The 14,837-nt window shown below is 35.7% G+C and overlaps 1 protein-coding gene across 5 annotated transcripts in view; it reads right to left on the reverse strand.

The window, feature by feature from the left end:
• The window catches only part of KIAA1328 (KIAA1328 ortholog), a 357,595-nt gene that overhangs the window by 291,864 nt on the left and 50,894 nt on the right, over positions 1–14,837 (reverse strand). For all 5 annotated transcript variants that reach the window (XM_032421314.1, XM_032421311.1, XM_032421316.1 and 2 more), the window contains one exon: positions 6,254–6,369. In XM_032421314.1, the coding sequence (XP_032277205.1) occupies positions 6,254–6,369 (116 nt within the window). The remainder of the gene's footprint in view (positions 1–6,253; positions 6,370–14,837) is intronic.

Consider the following 14,837-nt stretch of genomic DNA (forward strand, 5'->3'; position numbering starts at 1 on the left):
TCCCAGGACCCCGGGATCATGACCTGAGCTGAAGGCAGATGCTTAACGACTGAGCCACCCAGGCGCCCCACAAATAAAATCTTTAAAGAAAATAATAAAAAATAAAGAGTACACATGAAAGTGCTCTGTAAATAGTAAACTAATATACAAATGTAAGATGTCTTACTAAAATAAAAGAAGTACCAGAAGTACTAAGAAATAATGGGGGATAAAAACAATTTAACATTATTTCAATGCCTCAGAATTATCACTATGAATGTTAACTACCGCACTGCATTTATTATATGAAAGCCTTGAGATATATCTAGGTAGCCAGAGTTCTAGACTGCTTGTATTTTCAGTTCTTATGTGGTTTTTAACAGTTTTCCTGTGAAGTCCCCTGTCAGTTTAAATATTCTCACTGTAGCTCCGAACCTTACTTCTAATTTTCTGCTTCTAATCTGCACTGGATTTATAAACTAGACACCAGATAATGAGTTTACTATTATCCATATGGCAGCTTCAGGAATTCTCATACAAGAAAAGTGCATACATAGGGGACCAGAGCAGGTGAGGAATGCTTCTTTTTATTTTTATTCTTGGATGAGTTCCAGACAAGTAAAGCTGTAAATACACCACACTACCACAGAGTAACTTAACCCCTAAAGGCTTACTGGAATGAAATTAAGTATATGGATAAAATTTTATAATTTTTTTTTTATTTTCTGCAAACACTTATCCTCAATTCCTCCCTGTAGTTAGCATTAATATCCAAGTATTTTTAAGAGAACAAAATAATCCTTAAGAGAAGTTTAGGCAACAACAATAATAGTAATAATCAGTTCTTTCGTTAGGCATGCTTATTTCTCTATAATACAAATGGAAAGAGTTATTTAATCTGTTATTATGATTTTAAATGACATTCCAGGGTAGTATACAATAATAATGGTCCAAAACCTGCTAAAGTTATACAGCATCACAGAGCAAATAAAATGGTCTCAAGAAGTACAACTTCCACAGCATTAGAGATAATAATTAGATTAGTAGAACTATATTGTCTAGGGCTTGTTAAATTGAGTAAACTGCCTTTATCCAAGAATACGAAATATATTCTGTCACCACAGAATTCAATTTATAAACATAAACAACAAAAACCCAGTATTTATTGAAAACAAAAAGGATAAGATTCATCAGAGCTGATAGGTGCTTGGCAACATACTTCGCTACATTTGTATACCACACTGTCAAACACCGAAACACCCTCTCCTCTGCTAATCTTCATTTTAAGAAGATTAGAATTTTAATTCTCCCAAAACTATTTCCAAGACTAGAGGGTTTCCTGCCTTCTCTTATGATGGGCCAGAAAAATTAATTAGGAAGGAAAAATTTAACCTTTCTTTTGAAACTTATTTCAACTATCCTTCCCCACCCTTCCTACCCACCCAACAGCACTGCACCCAGATCTATGATAGAGACTCCTACAATGTGGTTCCTATCCTTGGCAAAAGTCCAACAGCAGATCATGCTAGTCTGACTCCTGTAGTAGAGATGTATAGTTAAATAGGAAGCTTTGAACATCTCTGTTATTCAAACCAGTGATTTCTTTTTACATAATTAGATAAAATTCTTGTGAACTTTCTCTAGTCTATTTCCAGCACACACATCCTGAGAAAGTTCCTCAAAAAGGAAATGTTTAAAATTCTTTCTTCCTAAAGCAAGGTTTCTAAAATGACCACCCAGGCAATGGGATCAAGGATCTGAGCTATAAGCACCTCTAAAGACCTCTTACTAAGTCCCAATCAGAGAAAAAATGGGAACAGACCAGGAAGAGAAAAAAATTTGTCAGTCCAGTTTCTGGGAGAGGAAAGTCAGACCTAGTTTCCTTTCAATGAGGACCCAATAGGTGTAAGCAGGACAGAGAAGTTACTCTTGCACAGAAATCAGAAGATAAAGCAGAGAGCAGATCACTTTCACTCTCCCAGTAGGCCTCGAAACTGCCTAGGCACTTGTATAACCTGATGAAAGCCATCAGAGCCCCAATGAAGAAAGGCAAGGAAATGAGAAGGCATTATTAGCTATCCACATATTGTAGAAGAAAGCAGAGACTCAGAACTAAGTTCCTTAGTTTTTCAAGGTTAGACACTAGCTTTTCAAGGCTAGACAGCTTACCAGCATGAAAACAGGATTTTGTCTCTAAAGCCACTGTACTTTCTTCTCTATCACTTCCCTTGTGCTGCCAGTCACAACAGCAAACATCAGACTTTACTTTCCTTCTGTAAGCTTTTGATATCATCCTGACCTGAGACATATGTTCTGAAAATACAATTAGCTCAAATATTAATGAACTTTTCTAATGGTTACATTCTCTGTGTCTTAAACTATTACCCGCTAATATGCTTCAGAATAATTCCTATTGGACATATTTCTCTCTAAGTTTCACATTTATCTCTCCTTTCGTACTCATTTAGGTAGGCAAAAATCTACCAGGTTCATCAGACTGCTTGACTTGGTGAATGGTATATTCATTCACATAGTTAAGTTCTCAGGAAATAAGCACTGTTCGAAAACTGAAAATTACAAGAATTTTTATGTTTTACTAATAAATTCTCTATTCACTGTTAAGAACAAATCTTCAAAAGCCTGGTCCAAATGCAAACACGTACAATATCTTTTCTCTTTTTCACCAAGGGACTGGTCTGTGTTTGTATAGTGCAGTAAATCAACTGATTAGAACTTTTAAAGCAAAAAACCCACAAATTTAGTATAACACATCTTTAAAATTCCAAAAATCAGAATTCATATAGTTCCTCACAGACTGTAAAGTGATCTAAAATTATCTGATTTCATGTATATGAAAGAGTCTGAATCATTCATGTATGATAGGTAAATGTATCTGCAGTTAAAATTATATTGTTTTAAATTATAACCTTGTTTTATGTTTCTAAGTTTTATAGGGTTTTATGTACTGTAAAATCGTCTATATTAACCTTTGACAGGTTTATGCTAGTAAAGCAGATTTGTACCTGAGTAATCTACTTGGAATAAAAACCATGGGTGTCACTGTTTTTAGATCATATCTTCCTCTCTCCTTTCTTCCACAGTTCCACAAATACCACCTATCTTTTGGTGATTCAAAAAAATCTTAAATGAATTATATTAACTAGACCATTCCAATTTTTGATAATGGTCTCACATTTACACCAATCTTCATTCACAATGATAATTAATGCTCAAGTCAAATCCTTTCATATTGTATGTAAAATGCTTCCAACTGTGACATATGTCTAAGTCTTTGACTTTATTGACATGCCTTTTCCTTTCCTTTTTAGCGTATAAGACAGATCAGGGGTCAGTAAACTTTTCTGTAGAGAGCAAGAAGTAAATATTTTAGGCTAAGCCGGCCACAGGGTCTTTGTTGCAACTGCTCAGCTTGCAGCTGCAGTGCAAAAGCAGCCACAGGTAACACATGAATGAATGGGCGCAGCTGGATGTAGCTGGCACCCTACTGGATTTGGCCCCTGGCAGTAGCTTCCTGATTCCTGAGCCACGTCATTGGAAAAAGAGGAAAAATTGTGCTACTACAATCACCTGGGGTATCTTACTACTTAGGCTGACAGAGGAAACTATTCATAGCCATGCTGAATTTACACTTCAGCACTAAATCCCATTAATCTTGACTCAAAGAGTGCTAAAATGTAATAGTCCACCAAAATTAGATTTAACTTTTCCAGATAGCTACACATTTTGGTTAAGCATATTACCAAATAAATAAGGCCTTAACTGTGGCCAGGCTTTCAAACTTGTCTACTATCTCCCTTTCTCACCTTATTTCCCTACTTTACCCCAATTCCACTGGACATAATACTAATTTCTTTTGTCTCAGGAAGGCCAAGACATCATCACCTCCCCCCCCCCTTATATAGAAAAAGGTTTCTATTTCCCCTACTTCTGCTACCAGATAGAGTTAGAGGCTGACTTCATTACCAATCCCCTTCTCCATCGCTGCCTTTCACTCTACAAATTGGACAAGGTAAATGCCTACTTTCTCAGCTCTTCCTGCAGCTTAGCATGGCCACGTAATAAAGCTCAGGATAATAAATATCTCATGGAAGACTACTGGAGGCTGGGGGATTGGGAATATGGGGAGTGGGGTGGGGAAAGCCCTGAGAAAGAGGTCACATTTTTTCAAAAAAAGGAGACCGTCAAGGGCGCCTGGGTGGCTCAGTTGGTTAAGCGACTGCTTTCGGCTCAGGTCATGATCCTGGAGTCCCGGGACTGAGTCCCACATCGGGCTCCTTGCTCAGCAGGGAGTCTGCTTCTCCCTCTGACCCTCCTCCCTCTCATGCTCTCTGTCTCTCATTCTCTCTCTTGCAAATAAAATCTTAAAAAAAAAGGAGACAGTCACAACTGCCCGAACTCCTTCCTCCCCTTTCTTCCTGACTTAGGGCAAAGATGATACCTGGAATTACAGCAACCATTCTGCAACCTGAAATTCCACAACCATTAGAACAAGCTAAGAGAACTGTGGAGATCCAGTGCTGAAAATTTTAAGCCACTGAAGCAATGCCAGAGGCTACTTATCTCCAGAGTTGTTTCGTGGGAAAAAAGCAGACGCTGTAAAATGAGAATTTTTGTTACAAATAAAAATATTCCTAATCTGCCTTTTCTTAGAAGTCCGAGTCTCCATTCCTTGTGACAAATGAAGGACCCGAAATGGCTGAGCACAGTTTGTTGTGAGTTCTGACTAAACAGCACTACTTTAACCCAGAGAGAGAAAAGTAGCAGGAAGAAAATCACAAAAGAGGGTCTAACCTGAGAGTTGACAGCCTCGTACAATAAAGTCAATGAAGGCGGTGCCTGGGTGGCTCAGCTGGTTAAGCGTCGGCCTTCTGCTCAGAGCATGATCCCAGGGTCCTGGGATCGAGCCCCACGTTGGGCTCCCTGCTCAATGGGGAGCCTGCTTCTCCCTCTCCTCCCCACCACCTGTGCTCTCTCTCGTTATCTCTGTCTCTCTCTCTCAAATAAATAAATAAAATCTTTTAAAAAATCTATAAAAAATAAAAAATAAATAAATAAAAATAATAAAGTCAATGAAGGAAAAGAAAAGAGAAGATCCAAGATGATTATCCAAATGCTAAAAGTTATAGAAAAGAAATAATTGAGAAAGTACACCTTTAGAATTGTGGGGAAATAAACTTTATAAATGTTCTACTCAGCAAATCAAACCTGAAAATTCTGATTATATTAATTTCCAATTGTGTATTCCTACTTTTTGAAAAAAAAAAATTCAGAACTCATTTTTTACAGTTACATTTTTATGCTTTTTCCCAAGTGACTTAATTTACCTTTATGTTTCTATTTCCCTGGTATTCACAAAGGTATAGTTATTGTCCATGTATGATCATTTTTAACACTCGAAGAATCTTTGAAATAATTATTAACGATCAAGTTAATGATGATATTGCCAATAAGGGCACTGGTTCCTTCAAGTATTCATATACTAGGTTAGCTGGCCAATCCTCACCCTAACTTTAGGGACAGTCACTTCTCTTTTATATCAATACCACTGCAAAAACATCCAAAGATAAGTAGCCCAGTCAAAAGAAACTTCAGAAATATGCTTATTTTAACTCGCATATCCCTTAATGGGTAATGAAGTCTTAAGTTAAAATACCAGTTTTTATTTTACTTTCTTACAAATAATGCAATATAACACACACACACACACACACACACACTCATACACACACCTCTCTCTCTAGTTCTAAACTCAACAGTCTTCTCCTCCATGAGAATTTTGGTGGTATTATGTTGCAATGTAAACACTTATCAATTATAACATCTACAAATTACAATGGATTTTTTTTTTAATTTTTATGATTCCAGAGTAGAATTCCTGAGGGCTGTCAAAGCTTTAGCTAGAAAGAATGCCAAATACAAAGAGGTTTCAGGCTCAATTAGAGTAGTGGAACAGAATCTAGTAAAGCTCTAACACTACATTTTAATGCCCAAATTTCTTATTGTCTTTTTTAGTTGACAAATATGTGCTCCGCAGTATAATAGCGGCAGCAGAACAGCTGGGTGGCCATATCAAGCACAAAGGAAGTAACAGCACATGCTGTTAAGTGTCGTTTTGATTGCCTAAAAATGGCAGCCCACGCAGATTTATTCCCTGTTATAAATTAGAACAATTATTTCTCTGGAGTTTACATTTTCTTTATGGAAGAGCCAAACTTCCTGCACATTAAAAAAAGGGGATTTTCAAAAAGGATATCTTCCCTTTCTTTGATGATCAGATCATTCTGTTCTTCCAACTGCCTGATCTTCTTCTCAAATGATTCCTGCTCAGCTCGGAATCGTTCTTCGGTCACCTCCTTTTCCTCGCTTACTCTGAAATACAAAAATGAAAAGAAAATGCCTATGAGAATAAGAAAATATGTGCCTAGAGCTGTCATTTACCAAAACTAGATTTCTTCCAGAGGTGTGCTGATTTCTTAAGGGATAATCTATGCTAGGCTTTTTAAAAAATTAACCTCTCATAAGGCAATCTTGCATACCTTCGTAATAAAATATGAATAGGATTTTTACACCAAAAATATTCCCAATCATCAGAAGTATCTTAAATATGGAAAGTCCTACATAGAATATAAGTTCCCAAATTGTAATCCAGGACAGAAAAATATCCAAACTGAAAACACAGTTTCATTTCTTATCAAAACAGGCACAATCAATTTATTTTGATTTGAATCTTTTTCATATTTTTATTTAAATCCTGTCAATGAGATATACAGTCTATATATCTCTGAAACATTTCATTAAATATACACAGGCAATTTTACTCTTTTCCTTGGTACTGATACCCTGCATTCCTCAGTAGCATATAAGTAATTAGACTAGAATAAAAAGATGGTATTAACATTAAAAAAGGTTTGCATTACAACTATTCTTAGTCCAAAAAGAATTACAAAGTGTTAAAAAACACTGACCAAAAAAATCTGTATCTTTAATGTTTAACTCTGAAAAGTATTCCAACTCGATCCTATCAAAAAGGTGGTTTCTGACAAGAGCACAGGGGGAAAAATCGTTTAAAAACCCCAATTAAACAAGAACGACATTAAAACTGACCTTAAAATGACAACCCTAATTCTCATGTTACTCTGTGCATAGAAATGTTAGCCCTGAATTTTTCTGTTACTGGTGCTTATGCCTCCAAAGAGAGTACAACATTTATCCTACAAGATCACACAGCAATATGTGTAAAGGAAATCCACAGGGACTCCTCTGAGCTCCTGAATTTACTTCCTTCCAGACCCCAGCTCTATGACAGCAATTTCTGAATAACATGAACTCCACAGCCTTTCCTTTGTTGCTAGCCTTCTGGTGAAGATACTTGAAATCAATGAAGTAAAAGAATGAAAATTGGATTTTTGAATGTTTGAGTTGATTGCATCCTGTCTTTGAAATAATTTACATGAAAGTGCATGGCATACAACAGTGTTCAAAAAAGAGGTTTATGTCTTCTTGCTCATCATGACATTAAAATCATTTCCCCAACCCCTATTATTCATGTTTAGATACTATTAGGTCCATGAATGGGACTCAGGCCCTTCCTTCTAAGAAGGTAAACTCTGAAACTGATAACAAGTACAAAGAATGCAGACAACTAAACAAATAGACATATGAGGACAATTTATCCCCTGGTCTCAGGTTATCTTGCGTCCATTGTTGCCATCCCTTTCCAAGGCCTTCCCCTTTGCTGCCATTACTCTCACGCACACTTGCCCTACCTTTCAAAATAATTCCTGCTGCCTCTCAGTTTTTCTAGAATTGTCAAACATTTGAACCATGAATTATTTTCTACCATCTAAATCTTCAATCTGTCAGCCAGCTTCTGAAACACCTTTGCCAAGATACTGTTCCAAATCAAGTAAACCCCCAAAATGCAAAGTGGAAAACCATGTATACAGGGGGACACTGGAAAACTGTGCTTATTTCTTTAAGCATCATTATTCTCACTCATGAAGAAAAAAGCTAGACTAGACAATTGTTAAAATTCTCTCCAGCTAAAGTTCTATAACTTCCTTCACTATACTATAAATATCCTAATACTGTATATACATCCTTTATAAATATGGAGAGCATTTGTAAAGGAATAAGAAAGAAGTTCTCAAACATTTGGTCAAGGTGCAAGGCATACAATACTATAATCTAGGCAAAAGATATAGCCATAGGATGAGAGAGAAAGTAGATAAGAGAAATACTAAAAAGCATAAAAATGCAAACATTTTAGCATAACATAAGAAGTGACAAATATGTAGGATTACGCATAAAATAAAGATGAGGGGCACCTGGCTGGCTAAGTCAGAAGAGCAAGCGACTCCTGATCTCAGGGTCCTGAGTTTGAGCCCCACCTTGGGTGTAGAGATTACTAAAAACAATAAATAAACTTAAAAAAAAATAAGCATGAAATAAGTGATGCTATATATTGTTAGGAGAGAAAAAGCACTGTCAAGGTGAGAAAATGTAGTTTTCTAAGTGTAGCAAAATCTCTCCCCATTTAGATTGATAAAATCCTAAAGATAAGACGAGAGAATAAAATCTGTAAGTACATAAGAAAACATTTATTTTCATCTACTTATTAAAAAATATTTACTCAAGGGGCACCTGGTGGCTCAGTCAGTTAAGTGTCTGCCTTCAGCTCAGGTCATGATCCCAGAGTCCTGGGATCCAGCCCCTGTCAGGCTCCCTGCTCAGAGGGGAGTCTGCTTCTCCCTCTCCCCCTGCCCCTCCCCCGATGGTGCTCGCTGGCACGCACCTGCACACTCACTCTCTCAAATGCACACTCTCTCTCTCAAATAAATAAAATCTTAAAAAAAATTTTACTGAATGCCTACTATAGAAAAAAAATAATCAACGTAACTTCAGTCAGTTACAGGGTATCCAAAAGGAACGTAACAATGGCTCTCTATCAGTTCAAGACTATTCTTAAAGGCTCCTATAAATATAAGGAATGGCCCAAAGATCTGCTTCATCAGCAAGCAATGCTCCGGGGTCAGAAAAATAGTAAAAAAAAAAAAAAAAAAAAAAGGTAGAATGCCAAGTTTACCTTAACATTAAACTAAACACAGAGACTATCTCTAGAGCCTACCAGGTCAAAACACGTAGGTATTCACCAACATTCACTTATTCCCTTTGTTGGGCCTGAAGGAGATTCATGAAAACTCTAAGGATCATTGAGGGCAAAAATGCTTATAGATATATCTCATAATGCCAGAGTCTACAATGAGCTTTTCCCAAAACATAAGTACTCTATCTAGAAAAATCACTCTTCTAAATTTAGTTTCTGGAGTATGTTTGAAAAATTTGTTGCTACACTATTTATACAGGGCTTTTTTGTTTTAATCTTTTGTGTTATGCTACTATGATTAGACTACTCTTTAGCAATTATTATACTCTGGAAGGTTATAGACTTAAGCACAAAAGGCAAACACTTCTTCTACAGGCCTATCTAAAGATACGTATTGCATCTTTGTGGCCTATTAGCCTAGTTAATATGAGCATATATATTAATACAACCTTTAAATGCAGAGGACTTGCCAATAAAACAGCCTCCAGATTTGATATCTACTCTGAAATCTGTCTTCTTTTTAAATTTATGTTCAATAATATTTCCCTTGAGGTATATGTATAAGAAAATACCTGGTATCATGATCTACATTTTTCATCAAAGCATTCTCAGACCACAAAGTAACATAAGAAGACCTAATCCTCTACCTCATGTGGAGCATAGAAATTAATTCATTAAGAAAATGAGAATCTAAGCACAGGGAAGGGAAATATTTGACCAACAGGATTAAAAAGTTAAAACTGGCCAACAACTTTGTAATATAACTTGAAGTCCGGAGTTGTGATGCTCCCACTTTGTTTTTCTTTTTCAAGATTGCTTTGGCTATGCAGGGTCTTTTGTGGTTCCATACAAAATTAGGATTGTTTGTTCTAGCTCTGTGAAAAATGCTGGTGGTATTTTGATAGGGACTGAATTAAATGTGTAGATTGCTTTGGGTAGTATAGACATTTTAACAATACTTGCTCTTCCAATCTGTGAGTATGGAACGTTTCTCCATTTCTTTGTGTCATCCTCAGTGTCTTTACTAAGTGTTCTACGGTTTTCAGAGTGTAGAGATCTTTTACCTCTTCGGTTAGATTTATTCTAGGTATCTTACGGTTTTTGGTTCAACTGTAAATGGTATCGATTCCTTGATTTCTCTTTCTGCTTCTTCATTTTTAGTGTATAGAAATGCAACAGATTTCTCTATGTTGATTTTATATCCTGCAACTTTGCTGAATTTTTGTATCAGTTCTAGCAAATTTTTGATAGAGTCTTTTGGGTTTTCTACACAGAGTATCATGTCATCTGCAAATAGTGATAATTTTACTTCTTTCTTGCCAATTTGGATGCCTTTTATTTCTTTTTGTTGTCTGATTGCTGAAGCTCTAGTCGTTAAGACAGTATGGTATTGGCACAAAAACAGACACATAAATCAATGGAACAGAACAGAAAACCAAGAAATGGACCCACAATCACATAGTCAACTAATCTTTGACAAAGCAGGAAAGAATATCCAATGGAAAAAAGACAGTCTCTTCAACAAATGGTGTTGGAAAAACTGGACAGCAACATGTAGAAGAATGAAACTGCACCACTTTCTTACACCATACACAAAAATAAATTAAAAATGGATGAAAGACCTAAATGTGAGATAGGAAACCAACAAAATCCTAGAGGAGAACAGAGGCAGCAACCTCTCTGACCTTGGCCATAGCAACTTCTTACTAGACACATCTCCAGAGGCAAGGGAAACAAAACCAAAAATGAACCATTGGGACTTCATCCAGATAAAAGGTTTCTCTACAGCAAAGGAAACAATCAACAAAACTAAAAGGCAGCCCACGGAATGGGAGAAGATATTTACAAATGACATATCTGATAAAGGGTGAGTATCCAAAATCTATAAAGAACTTATCAAATTCAACACCCAAAAAACAAATAATCCAGTTAACAAATGGGCAAAAGACATGAATAGACATTTTTCTAAAGAAGACATCCAGATGGCCAACAGACACATGAAAAGATGCTCAACATCACTCATCATCAGGGAAGTAAATCAAAACCACAATGAGATACCACCTCGTACCTGTCAGAATGGCTAAAATTAACAAGATGTTGGAGAGAATGAGGAGAAAGGGGAACACTCTTACACTATTGGTGAGAATGCAAACTGGTGTGGTGACTCTGGGAAACAGTTTGGCAGTTCCTCAAAAAGTTAAAAATGGAACTACCCTACCATCCAGCAATTACACTACTAGGTATTTACCCAAAGAATACAAAAATACTGACTTGAAGGGGTACACGCATCCCGATGTTTATAACAGCACTATCAACAGTAGCCAAACTATGGAAAAAGCCGAAAATGTCCACTGACTGATGAATGGATAAAGAAGATGTGGTATATATACAATGGAATATTACTCAGTCATCAAAAAGAATGAAATCTTGCCATTTGCAGTGATATGGATGGAGCTAGAGTGTATTATGCTAAGCAAAATAAGTCAGTCAGAGAAAGACAAATACCATATGATTTCACTCATATGTGGAATTTAAGAAACAAAACAGATGAACGTATGGGAGGGGGAATAAAGGAGAGAGTGAAGCAAACCATAAGAGACTCTTAACTATAGAGAACAAACTGATGGTTGATGGAGGGGAAATGGGCAGGGGATAGGCTAAATGGGTGATGGGTATCCAGGAGGGCACTTGTGATAAGCACTGGGTGTTATATGTAAGGGATGAATCACTGAATTCTACTCCTGAAACCTATATTACAGTACATGTTCACCAACTAGAATCTAAATAAAAACTTGAAAAAAAATGCATCTACTTAAAAAAGTTAAAACTGGACAAGATAATATTCCAAGTGTTATTTTGTTAATTATTTACAAGAAGGACCAATACCCTGTTCATGAAGTAAGAAATCACCATTTTCAGCATTTCTTTAATGCCTCAGAGTATTCCTTCAAAAACTTCCACAAAACGTACTCTAATCTATCAAGAAAAGAGAATTTATATCCTTAGAGTTGGATGGTCAGGGTGAAAATTGTGACAAAAGTACTGAATTTCTTTGAAGTCTTATTTTTTTGCTTAAGCATCCCTGCACATTTTGTATTTTTCTACATAAAACAATCTTTTCTATTTTAATATAAAACATTTTCCCACACTCATCTATTCTTAATTTTCTGGTAAAACTAGCATTCTAGAAAAAGATTTATTTTATAGCTTTGCATAACCATGATGTTCTTCCAGATACTCCATGAATGGGTACTTTTACACTAATGTGAAAAGACAAGGTCAAGGTGGCAAAGCCTCTATTCTAAAGAGAATTGCACCTCACCCTATGGTCAACCAGATAAATTTCTTGCGCTGTTTAATGTCTTGTGTTTGGGAGCTGGGTACACTGGTTCCATTTTTTAAATTCTGAATATCAATTTAGTAGTAGGTATGATTTAGAGAAGGAAATATAATAGGACATTTGATAAAGAGAAAGAGACATACTGTTTTCAAGTAAAAGTAAATACATGGTGAAAAATAAAAGAGCTATTATCATTAAAAAAATATTTTGGTGCAATCACCTTAATACCCTCTTCACAAATTGTAACATTTGGTTGTTATTTTAAAAGTATCGTCTAAAGGAACACAGATGCTTTAAGAAATCAGAGACATAACAATCTATGTCAAAAGGGCTCTAAGAACTACGGAGTAATATCAAATGAATGTAGTGCAAAAATTCTCAAAAAAAAAAAATACTAGCAAACAGAATCCAGAAACATAACAAAAGGATTCTATATCATGACCAGTTGGGATTTATCCCAGGAATGAAAAGTTGGTTTAACATTCAAAAATCAATTAATGTAATACAACATATCAATAAAACAAAGGACAAAAACCACATGGTCATCTAAGCAGATTTGGAAAAATGAAAAAATCCAACAATGATTCATGATTAAAAAAAGAAAAAAAACTCAAAAACATAAAAAGACAAGGGAATTTCCTCAATCTAAAAATAGGCTATTTATGAAAAATGCATTATCTAATATACCATATCTAATAGAAAAAGATCAAATGCTTCCCCCCCCCATGATCAGCAATAAGACAAGGATGCCTGCTTTTGCCACTTCAGCTCATATTGTACTGGAGATTACAACCAGGGCAATTAAGTAGGAAAAAAGAAATAAAAAGCATCTGGATTCTAAAAGAAGTAAAACCATCTCTACTGCACATGACATGCTTTTGTATACAGAAAATCTAAGAAATCCACTAAAAAACTATTATAACTAATGAAGGAGTTCAGCGGGGTTACAGGATACAAGATCAATGTACAAAAGTCAACTGTATATTTATACACTAGCAGTAAATAACCCCAAGAGGAAATCAAGGAAACAATTCTATTTATATTTGCATCAAGAAAAATAAAGTACAAAGGAATAAATTCAACAGGAGAAGCAAGATTTGTACACTGAAAGCTAAAAAAAACACTGTCAAAAGAAATTAACAACCTGAATAAATGGAAAGGCATTCCATGTTCATGATTGGAAGACTTAATATTGTTAGGACTGACTTTCAGATTCAACTCAATCTCTACCAAAATCTCAGCTGGTTTATTTGCAGAAACTGACAAACTAACCCAACTCTAAAAGTAATATGGTAATGAAAGGGACCAAAATATCTAAAACATTCTTTAAAAAGGAGAAAAAGATGGAGGACTCACATTTTCCAATTTTAAAACTTAGTACAAAACCATAGTAATCATGACAATGTGGTACTTGCATGAAGATAGACACAGGAAACAATGGAACATAAATAAATATTCACATTTACGGTACATTGATTTTTCAACCAGGGTATAAAGAAAATCAAAGAGAAAGAATAGTCTTTTCAACAAATAGTGCTGGAACAGCTTGCTATCCACATGCAAAAGAATAAAGTTGGACCCCTACCTCACACCACATAAAAAAAATTAACACTAATTGAATCAAAGACCAAAATGTAAGAGCTAAAACTATAAACTCCTGGAAGAAAATAGAAACATACGTCTTTGTGACCTTGGATTAGGAAATGGTTTCTTAGATATGTATAACATCAAAAACCATAATCTATGAAAGAAAAATAGATAAATTAGACTTCATCAAAATTAAAAACTTTTGTGTGTGTGTGTTTTAAAGATTTTATTTATTTATTTGTCAGAGGGAGAGAGAGTGCGTGCACACAAGCAGGGGGAGTGGGCAGGCAAAGGCAAAAACAGGCTCCCCGCTGAGCAAGAACCCCAATGTGGGACTTGATCCCAGGGCCCTGCATCATGACCTGAGCCAAAGGCAGACACTTAACTGACTGAACCACCCAGGCATCCCAAAAACTTTTGTGTTTCAAATGACCCCTTCAAAAAAGTGAACAACTATGCACAGAATGGATGAAATTTTTGCAAATAATATATCTCATAAGGGACCTGAATGGAGTATATAAAGAACTCTGAAAACTCAACACTAAAAAGACCACCTAATTTAAAGCATCAGAATAGACACTTCTTCAAAGAAGATACACAAATAACCAAGAAGCACATGAAAAGTTGTTCAACATCATTAGCCATTAAGCAAATGCAAATTAAAACAATTAGGTACCACTGCAAAACCACTAGGAAGGTATAATCAAAAAGATAGTTAAAAGCAAATGTTGGCAAAGCTATGGAGAAACTGGAACCCTCACAGATTACAAGTAAGAATGTAAAATGGTGCAGCCACTTTGGAAA

This window comes from Phoca vitulina, unplaced genomic scaffold (assembly GCF_004348235.1).
Source record: "Phoca vitulina isolate PV1807 unplaced genomic scaffold, GSC_HSeal_1.0 scaffold24, whole genome shotgun sequence".
Taxonomy (NCBI): Eukaryota; Metazoa; Chordata; class Mammalia; order Carnivora; family Phocidae; genus Phoca; species Phoca vitulina.